This window comes from Hipposideros armiger, unplaced genomic scaffold, assembly GCF_001890085.2.
Source record: "Hipposideros armiger isolate ML-2016 unplaced genomic scaffold, ASM189008v1 scaffold_236, whole genome shotgun sequence".
Taxonomy (NCBI): Eukaryota; Metazoa; Chordata; class Mammalia; order Chiroptera; family Hipposideridae; genus Hipposideros; species Hipposideros armiger.
In genome coordinates this window covers 895,440-906,622 of record NW_017731586.1, presented here as the reverse complement: position 1 = coordinate 906,622, position 11,183 = coordinate 895,440, and the positions used below count along the sequence as shown (strand labels likewise).

Here is an 11,183-nt window from a genome sequence, read left to right as displayed (position 1 = left end):
GCCCTCATATGTGGGATCCGAACCGGGGCCCTCTGGCGTCCCAAGCCAGTTCTTAACCATCGCACCACTCGGCCGGCCCACAAATATTTTTTATCTCTGTTATTACTAAACTTTGCTTTAGCAAGATAAGTCATTTGAACGAACAAAATACTTAAAGTCCTACACTGTGTTTTCAAATTAAATAAGCTAATTAGATTAAGTCCCCACTTACACTATTACAACTTTGAGGATGTGGACTGGTGGGGAGTTCAATTCTGTTCTGATAATAGGAGGACAACCGCTGGGAATGCTGTAAAATATCTCAGCCTTAGTTCACAGGTAGGTTTATGACACACAGGTTACTTGGAAAGACGTGGCTTTGGGAAAAATTTAATCTGTGTACCAATGGGAAAATGAGCCAAAAATGCCACCAAATAGTGAACCAACAACAGACAAATTATGAACCAATAAAAGAATCAACAATGAATATACAATAGTTATAAACATTATGGCCCAAATATTGCACCAAATTATAAAATATGTTAGATTAGGGAGAAAAAAGAAGGTCTTATATTTCCAAGGCATGATTCACAATGGATTTGATACCAGGCTCAAAAAAAAAACTAACTAAACTTCTCAGAGAAACCATCCTTTATCTTTCCCTGATCCAATGAGAAACACTATTGCCATTTATTGCTCTACTATCTAGATATGTTTTTAATCCTCTGGAAATCAACAAATTCAACAGTATCAACAAATTTTTAATTTTTTAAAAAAAGATTTTATTGCGGAATTTGGGGAGGGGAACAGACAAGTTGCTGTCCTTTTGTTCTTCAGTCTAGTTGTGGAGGACATCGCTTCACTGGCCCATGTTGGTATTATGATCATTGCACTCTTCCTGGGTGAGGCAGTCGCTCGCCGGCCATTGGAGGGCTGCTCACACTGGCTGCCAGCCACTCATGGTAGCTCACGGCAGCCCACTGCAGCCTACGCCATCGCCGGCAACTCACAGCAGCCCAGCTCCAGATCAAGCTATTGTTCACCATCTTAGCTGTAGAGGGCGCAGCGTCACAGGCCCTCATGTGGGATCCCAACAGGGGCCCTTCTGCTCAGAGCTGGCATCCCAAGCCAACTCAACCAACGCATCACTTGGCCGGCCCAAACTTTTAATTTTGTAGATGTTAAAAACAAGCAGGGAAAATGTCTCAATGGCTATTTTTATTCTCAACACTTAGCACAGTGCCTGGCACATAGCAAGCACTCAGCAAATATTTACTGAATAAATGCCTGAGTGCTCATCACGAGACAGGCACTGTGCTTGCAGCTCACAAAATTCTCAGGAGTTCAAAAATTTCAGAACTCTCTATTGACTTTTCTTAGTGTAATTACAGAGTGACTAACAGAAAAAGCCGAATAAGAGAAAAATGGCTAAATTGAAAGTGTGGCTTCATAATTGCTAGTCTCAGTGAGGAAACGAAACACCAGTAAATATATTTGACATTGCTCTTTCCAAACCTGACCAGGCGTACAAATCCTACACAAAATTTGATTAAGAATGAATAAAGACAAATGAGCTTCACATGGCTTTTGGATATAAGTTTTATTTAAGTATGGGCTTTTAGCTTGGTTCACCCTCGAATGCAACCTTTTAGTTAGGTTAATAAGGAGTTCAGGGCTACAGGTTCATTATAATGTTGCTGGTGTTGGTACAGCTTCATCGGAATGTATGCATATGTCCCGCAGGAAAAACAATCCACAAAGAGAACACAATGAAAACATCCACTGTTTTACAAATCACTCTGTTACCACAGACACAAATGGCAGTTACTGTTAGTAAATCAGCCACGGAACACTTTAAAAAAATCTTTAGACAAGGAAATGGGAACTCCTTTGTGGGAGATAGGGTTTCCATCCACAATTTTTAAGTAGAAAATATTTCAATGTCAAGCATTTTTCTTATCCACAAAACAACGCTAAACCAACATACGTTTTAAGGAGTATATTAAAGGAGATATGTTATCTTTACAACTATCTTCTTGCGTAGGTATTTCAATGAATTTTCTGCAGAATATAAGTAGCCCGAAATTCAGCAGCAAAATATTACAACATAAATAAATACAGTGTCAATGTGTTATACCGTAGAAGAGAATACATAAAAGGACAATGATAATTTAATCATAGAAAACATGATACATAGCTGAAATACAGTCCACTTAAATAGCTTTGTGACCAAGAATGTTAAATACTGTACTAAATGCCATTTTAAACATAAAATCTCTTAAATTTTTGTGCTTAAACTTTTTTTTTCTGTTAAACTATTTCTTATTTTCCAATACTGCCACTGTAACAGATATTACAACAGATCACAATTTTCACGGACACATCAACATGAAGACATTTACTTGTGAGAAAATAAGTCACTTGTCATTAGTTCACAGTGTGGGAAAGTGGTACAGTTGGTCTTGAGAAGGGCTTTCAGTTAAACACCATGTCCTTCATGGAAATTTCCTGATATCAGATGCAGTGCGAGATTCAAAAGAATGGAAAGCAACACATCACATGTTGGAAGGAAAAATAAACTTTTTGATTCTTCATGGGTTTCGTCTAAGTGACCTTCGTCTTCTGTTGTAGAAGTGCCTGAGCCCATGTTGTCGTGAAAAATTCATCATGTAATTTTGTTTGCGAGTGCTGTTAGAAATCAGAAAGGATAGAGGCAGAGAGGGAAAGAAGAAAGACACGTAAGTCCCATCACTGAAAGTACGATCTAGTCTAGGTCCTGAGTTACCCATATGTTTATCTGAAAATTTTCAGGGTTAATAGGTCATGCTGCCATTACTACCCAGGGACAGAATAACTGAAGGCTGACGCCCATATTCACTGCCTTTGGTCTTGAAGAAATCCCCTTCTTCTCACGAGTGAGCTCCAAACTAGAAAAAAAATGGCAAATTCACTTGAATCGTAGCAAAAGTGGGCTGAAACTATTTGGGGATTTAAAATTTTATTCTTGAATTCTTTCTGAAAACTCTGACTTGGGTTAATTCACTGGAAAGACAGCATGTGCTGTTACCCATTCCCTTATTTAAATAAATCTTTAATGAGTAGGAAACATTATTTGATTCCTTTAGCAAACATTCTCATTTAAAGTTTAAAAAGCAAAATATCCACAAAAATAAGAACAAAGAACAAAACTGAACTGAATCAGCTTGGTCTTCCTATTTTATGCAGTCTCGAGGCAAACGAATGCTGGATTCCACTGCCTTCCTCAAACAGAAGTGGCTGGGGTGACAGTCTATAAACATGACCTTCGGAAAGAGATGCTTTACTGAAAAAGACCATAAAATGCTACAAAGCATAACTGAATGTACATATGTGTGCATAGATTTCCCCCACTTATGTACACACATTCAGATACATACTATCTATGAAGCTGATACAAATATTGAAAATGGATTTTAGGAGCCTGCAGGAAATTGTATGATACTGGTAGAGACAGCTGTTACAGTTTTGATGAAAAATATACTTTAAAAAGGAGCATTATCTACAACTTCACTGAAAAAAATCATACTCCTTTTACCCAGTGACCTGAGTTACAGCATATCTATATGTGGCATCAAAATGTGGTTTTAAGTGTGAGCCTATCAATATTTTCTAAATCGACTGAGTCTCTTGATCCCAAAGTCTTTTCCTCCTCAATTGCATGAAAACATAAAATGCATCCAGAACAGGATAATGTCATTGATGTGATTCCACCATGAAGGTAAATATGACATGAACTTGAGTTTAGGATAAAGAAGAGATAAAAGTTAATTTTGCATTGAGCTGTGTATTCTTCTGGGTTAATAATGATCATTATACCAGGAAGGGAGTATAAAGATACTGTTTTACCTGGTACGATATACTAGGTTTTATACTTAGGGATATTATACTAACTCTTGTAACATACAGAAACCATTAAAATGAGGATTTTACATAGTTAAGTTTGATCACTAGAAAAGACAATTTATAATAAAATGTCTCAAAGGGAAATACATAAAATGAATGTGATTAGATATGTTTAATCAAAAAGCAATAGCATCTGTGCTGAAAACCTGATAAAAAGAGAGACATCACGTTGATATATATTTTAGAAAATAAAATGAAGTGCTAATAACTTTCCACTCTGGATTTCTGTAATCAAAATCACAGTAACTATAGCATGGAAACTAAGAAAATACTCTGAATCTATCATAGAGAAAAACACAGAAAAGTCAGGTTTATCTTCAGGTAGCTTTCCCCACCTTCCTCCCCCATGTGACAGTATTATGTGTATCAACCAAGCTGATGAGTTTCAGTGTCATAGTTGAAGGATGCAATGAATTCATCCATTATTTACTATCTGCTGCAAGTACAAATTGCTGCCAGTTACAAAGTAAAGTCCAGTTACAAAAAAAGAAAAAAGAACAATGACCTAAGGTATTGAACTAAGCAAGTGTCAGGAGAAAGAACCCTGTTACCTCTTCAGTCACAAATCATGGGACTGGCACCAGTTGTCCTGCCAGCACCCTAGGTCATCTTGTGGCCCCTTCCCTGAACTCTTATAGTGGCCCCCTAAAGTAGCCTCCTCATTCTCCCCTTATGAAACACCACTGAAAAGAATCCATGAAATACTAATACAAATGATACTAAGAAAGTATCATTGACTATAATTGTATGTATGTGTGTATGTATCTTCCCACATACTCAAAAACATACAGTGGCTTTTTTTTTCTTTTTGGATTGGCAAATGTTTTAATGATTTGTAATAGTGCCGAGCTTGCCAGGGAGCCGGGGAGCTGGGGAGCAGGTGCCTGTGGCTGGTGGGTGTGCCTGTTAGTCCAACCTTTCTGGGATGTTAAAATGCTGCTCGGTAGGATCTACCAAATGCCTTTTTCTTTTAAAAAATACTTTAAAAAATTTCAATTACAGTTGACATTCAATATTATAATAGTTTCAGGTGTACAGAATTGTGGTCAGACATTTATATAACTTATGAAGTGATCCCCCCGATAAGTCTAGTTCCCACCTGACACTATACATAGTTTTTACCATATTATTGACTATATTCCCTATGATATACTTTACGTCCCTGTGACTATTTTGTAACTGCCAATCCAGACAGTGGACTTTGCATACAAGTTTCAGTAAACTTTTCCTCAAATGCTGGCTTTACCTTGTTAAAATGACATTCATAATCCTCTCGTGTGTGGGGCCACATGTAAGTCACTTTAGCCAGATATTTCAAGTTCCGGACACATTTAATCTTATGCTGTTTTTCAAGTCCTTGCTTCCACTACCCTCTTATACAGACTGCTCTATCCAAACTTACTTTGAACTTCTGCCATCTGCCTCATTTGCCAGTCCCCAGTATCACTTCCTAAATTTCTACTTATTTTTTAAGGATCACATTTTATTTATTGTTCACCCTCTCCAGAAGTTATTTCCCCCTCAGTACTCAGAAGTCTCATAGTGCTCATTTTCTGCTTTGAATGGACTGTGTTCATATCTTGGCTCTTCATGACTAAACTTCTATTGGTATGGCAGCCTGTCCCCCACGCACCCCCCCACGCCCCACAGTTCTGAGCCTCCTGCCTCACCAGTGGGTGGTCAAGGCATGTTTGTTGAACTTTTGGTGACTTACTGATTGGATTCCTGTTGTAAATCATTACTCTTTAACTATAAGGAATAATTGCAAAGTTAAAGCAATAAAAATTATTCTGTTGAAAACACGTTTAAAGATAGATGGTACTCAAAGAGAATTTATAATAGTTAAAATATTTTACAGGGCAAAAAAGAAAGATAAACTCAGGACACTCAAGATATTTAGTTATCTCAATGGAACAAAGGAACATTTAAACAAAAATTGATGAGCATGTTTAATGGCTTTAAAGGAACTTGTCAATATACTATTTATATATTATGGACTGATTTAAATTCTCCATCTTTATATGTGAGAAAATAAATACCAACAGGTTTCAGATCTTTAATACCTTGACTATCGGCCCAGTGTGGAAGCATGCATCTAATTTAGGGGGTATTTTGATTTATTGGATACTTTTAAAATTTGAAGAAATTTATGTATCAGCAGCTTATCCTTGGATCCATGCAAATGTTGATATGCACACAGCATTTGCTACAGAAGTTTGCTATAAATACCTAGTATTTATACAGCCACATTAAAAATGGCCACATTTTCAAAGTGTCCTTGAAACTGACTCGTAATTTCATATGTAATTTTCTGTAGTCAGTTAGGGTGGAATCTAATGAAGCATATTTTTCCAGTTCACAAGCTTTTTAAAATCAAGCACCATGGGAAGCTATACTAAAATTCTGTCTGCCTCTAGGACCATTTAATAAACTGACATGGTTATTGAACAGTTATTCTGGCTTCTAAAATGTCTACCTTACAGGATTGGGCATCAGAGGAATTTTAAACAAGTTTAAAGTTCACGTTTATTTTTTTGTGTGGAGCAGATCTGTGAGCCTATTTTTGTTTTTGATACACTATACATCTATAACTATAGATAGCCTTGTAACCAACATAGTAATAGGTGTGATGGAACTTTTTTTTTTTGCTGCAGTTACAGGGAAAGTAATTTTTATTATAAGTTCAATGAAAGCAGATAATGTTTGTCCCAAGGCATATCAACTACGCTGCTTGACATATTAATTTGCTTTGGCTGTGGACAGAACTAGTTCATTTGAAAATTCTCCCATTATGAGTAAGTCATTGAAAGAAGAATGAACATCAGTGGCTTCTTGGGAATGCTTACTTAAATTTCCATTATCACTTAGAGAGTTTAGGAATTTAGGTGGTATACGAAGTTATAAAATGCTTCCCTATTTCTGCATAGGAAATATGGATATTGTCAAGATCTTTCAAGAACTAGTGACTCTGTGCTCTTTTGAACTGTTACTCTTCACTGGAGCCACTATCTTAGGTGTTTTATTATTATGAGAAAAATTCAATAGATTTTTAATAGATTTTAAAGGAAATGGGGAAGATAGAGACTTGGGAGAAGTAATTTGAGCTCATTGAAATTTAGGCATTTTTATTGATCAGTGACTAATTTATTTATCATCAAAACATTTGATACAATAACACTTTGTATAAATGCAGACATAAGAACCCAGAGGACTGTCATATCTTTCAGAGAAATATTGGTGAGTGTAAGAGGGAATGTTTCCATTTAAACGAATCCATGAAAGTCCCCTGCAGAGAAGACGCTGTACATTTTATTTTCAAGGTCATGCATTTTTAGGGAGGCTACATGTTAATAAGTGAGGCTTATATATCCCACAAATGATGTTGAAGATTTCATATTTCTTTTCTTTGCTAAATGGGGCTGAGAATAATACCTGATAATGTGTACCTCAGGGAGGTGGAAGGGTTAAATGAAAATATCTAGCATAATGTGTAGATATTTAATAAATGAAAACCAGTTTACCTTCTCTCCTAATTAGAGGAAAAATGTAAATATATATTAAAGAAGGCCAATCTCACCTAAGGGTAGGATCTAGAACTCATAAATATTATGACTAAATTCACTCCCTTCTGCCAATTCATTGATTAACTTGGAGTAGAACTGAGAAGACACCCTTCCACAGCTGTAGCACAATAGATATTTTGAAAGACATTACATGTAATCAGAACCTCTAGCTCGTTGTCACACATTTCTGTTTTCTGTCCTTCATAACAAATGTGTGAACTGCGAGTACTTTCAGAGCACCTAATACAGCTCCAGGCACATGGTCAAGTTAGTTTCCCAGTGAAGAAATGCGGATTAGCACTCTGGTCCATGCTGCTGTGCTCAGTAGTACGTAGAGTGGAGAACTCTCACAATTTGGCTGAACTTTGAGTTTACATGATACAGGTTTCAAATGTTCTAATATGTCTCCATATAACTTTGTTTTCATAGATATTTTTTTCCAACTGTGAAGGTCTTCAACAGAACTTCTCAGTTAATGTAGGTACAGTGATGAAACTATTAGTAAACAGTTCCCCAGAATTAGTAAGAGGACTTACCTTACTCTAGTGGAAAACCAATGACAGCAAATAATGAAATATAACACAAGTTAAAAAATGCCCTTCAATGCATGCAGCACTGTGATTAGTCATAAAAGTCTGACCAGGTTTAGACGCAATATAGGATTTTTCATCTCTTTTGAAAATAAAAATTAAAGATGTTATTTCTTATTCTTCTATACCTAATATATACATATACTTAACTTTTCTATATAATGCAACATGCAATACTTGCTCATAACCATATGTCAAGGTACACGTAGCTAGAGTACTACATTTGGCATAAATGTTGCATATGAAGTATAAATAGGAAAGTAATAGTTTAATAACTACCACTAATTTTATTGATTTTTCAATTATTTACATTTTAGAAAACACTTATTCCTGAATATATAAAAATACAGAAGTCATCTATATCAGATAACACAGTCAAATTTAATAAAGGATAAATATGCTTTGCAACAGATGTAATATACTCATCTCCATAATTCATTTGTGCCAAAAATGTGACAGTGTCTTGATAATGAATAGCATGAGGGGATGGTCATGATGGAACGCATATTATTAAAATCTGATAAATGCATTTAAGACCATAGTTAGCAACATATTGGTTTTCAGTTCTCATAAATGTGGTAATAATTCACTTTTTCGTACATCAATTCACATAGGCGAACTCTTTACAATTTGCTTTTGAGGTACACATGCAAAAATCGGCCCACATTATGCACGACAGCTTGTAACTTAGACACATACACAGGAAATGTGATGTGTGAATGAAATGCATAGTTTGGTGAGGGAGATTCTTAGGATAGAAGTATCAGTGCCCAACAAAAGGGGTTAGGACAAAGAATTCTCTTTTATCCTAAGAAGAACCCTACCAGCATGGATCTTGTGAGGGATCTGCCCAAATGTATTCACAAACATTGACTGAAAAACAAATGTTCTACACTAGCAAATGAATTCAGAGAAATCAGGTTTCTGACACTTGATTGTCAATGATTGTGTTATGCTATGTCATTCAGACTTTACAGAATGAGGACTTTTTGTAAGCTAGTGAGGCTGGAAAAAGTGTTCTGTCAATTCGATTCATCTGTTCTATGGCAGATTAGCAGGGGCTAATCGTTGGGAAGTGCTTTCCATGGGCAGATTTTACTGAAAAACATCAGAGTGGGAAGATCTCACTTTCAAACAAGCATAAAGCATAGGTGAACTTTGCTTGTTAAATGCTACATGGTGGGTTTTATCTTTATGGTATGGGGGCTTGTCATTCTGTATATCCACACTTAGGAAACTCAAATCCTTCCACAGGGAGTATTGTAGAATGAAGCCATTAAATTAAAAATATGTTCTGTATCTTGTTCATTTAGGGTGAATTCCTAAACCTTGAAGAACTTTCAAAAGTGCTAACGTTGTTCTCAGCAAGCGCCTATGTCTTCTTGGTAAATATGGGCAGTACTGAGGTGAAACTCAAGATCCCATGCATGACCACATTTTTCTTTCTAGGGATTTTTAGCATGTGTCCTAGTGCGCATGCACACAAGTAAAACTATAGTAATAGAGCTCGATTAAGGCCAGTCTTCACTCAGAAAAGGAAAGACATTCTAAAAATCTAGACCTCCAACCAGTAGTTGCAAAAACATATTAGCCCTATTTGCAGCGCTCACTTAGGTCAGGCTTGTATTTCTTTAGATACGGACCTCAGTTCTCCTCTCCCCTCCACACTTGAGGAGTTAACATCACTAGTTTATATGACTAAATGTTATTGTACAAAAATATAGTGCATAAAGAGGATATTTTGATTTAATAGGGATTTATGGGCGTATTCCACATTTCTAATTCTAAACACATATCTGTGGTAGCAAGATGATAATTAGTAATATTTGTGACTCATGATATGAACCTTGGCTAGCTTCATTGTGCCTCATTTGGTTGAGACACACTTTGAAAAATTATTATATTTTGTTTTTCTCAGTTTTCTGGAACTTTCTTTTTGGTTTTAAACTTATAAAACCAATAAATTAATTATTTTGCAGAGATACCAAGGGCATATAAGTTAGTGAATGCCTTAAAACTTTTTGTGACTCTTCTGAAAGAAGTATTTTGAAAGGGTACAGTGGCATAGAAATGTTAAATCCTAAGACAAGAGCAAAACATCAAAAACATAGTTCTGAAAATATAATTTCTTTGCATTGCATTTTTTAAACAACTCATTTATTGAGCTCAGCTTCAAGGTATTTCTCTCCAAAAAGGTAGAAAAATAAAGTAAGTCTTTAATTTTAACAAAGTTTTGAATTGTCATTAAAGAGATAACATTTGCTTTTAAAATTATATGTGTAATATATAAATAAAATTATATGGTGATATGTAGAAGTTATAATTTTTAAATTATTCACTGAAAGAAGATGAATAAAAATCAAAACAGTGCGTGTGTGGCAACGCTCCTTTATCATTTGAAATGTTTCAGTGCCCTGAGACTTTGAGACAATGATGCGGAGTCAGAGCAGAGAGGTGCCTGGTAAGTTATAAAGTCTTCAAAGAATTAAAATTCTGGAGGTGGAATAAAAGTGAAGTCTTCACTACTACAGATTAGTGCTCCAGAATAATACCAGAAACAACAGGTAAGATCAATGTGATAGATTTCATATATCTGTACTTGGTTCTTGTAATAATATCATGATGCTGGTAGCTGCTTATAAAAATTAATACCAACACCAGGTATTCCAGGAGGTTCCTTCAGGAACCACCAATGAAGATGAAGCTTCTTGCTGGTGTTCTGAGGGCCTCTGAGGCAGCAGGTCACCAGGGAGCAGAGAACAGAGTTCTGCATGTAAGTTGTGAAGGGTTATTTCATACCACGGGGGTGTATTTGCACTTCTGACCTCAACTGCTCTTTAACGGTAGTCCAAGGGAGGGACTTATGGCAATGATATACCTCTGGAATCTAAAATAGATACTGTAATTTCTTGGCTGGGTGGCAGGAGAAGAAATAGCTCATCAGACATATGCGATATTAAAAATTGTTATGTCTACCTAAGGGCAGTATTAGCATCCAGCCTTCTTTTGAGGACTGTCAAGTTTTGATGTTTCCATAGGAGTTGGTAATGCTTTGTCAGGCACAGGAAGCCCCATTAATGTACACTGTCTTGGCAAGAGACTTAATAGA

At 36.0% G+C, this 11,183-nt stretch overlaps 1 protein-coding gene across 1 annotated transcript in view; it reads right to left on the bottom strand.

Moving 5' to 3' along the window:
• Window positions 1–1,560: 1,560 nt before the first annotated feature.
• Window positions 1,561–11,183, bottom strand: part of RELN (reelin) — a 516,011-nt gene continuing 506,388 nt past the window's right edge. Inside the window, exons 63-64 of the mRNA XM_019655108.1 lie at window positions 8,021–8,026; window positions 1,561–2,667 (exon numbers count right to left, since the gene is read on the bottom strand). Coding sequence (XP_019510653.1) covers window positions 2,571–2,667; window positions 8,021–8,026 — 103 coding nt within the window. The 3' untranslated portion in view covers window positions 1,561–2,570. The remainder of the gene's footprint in view (window positions 2,668–8,020; window positions 8,027–11,183) is intronic.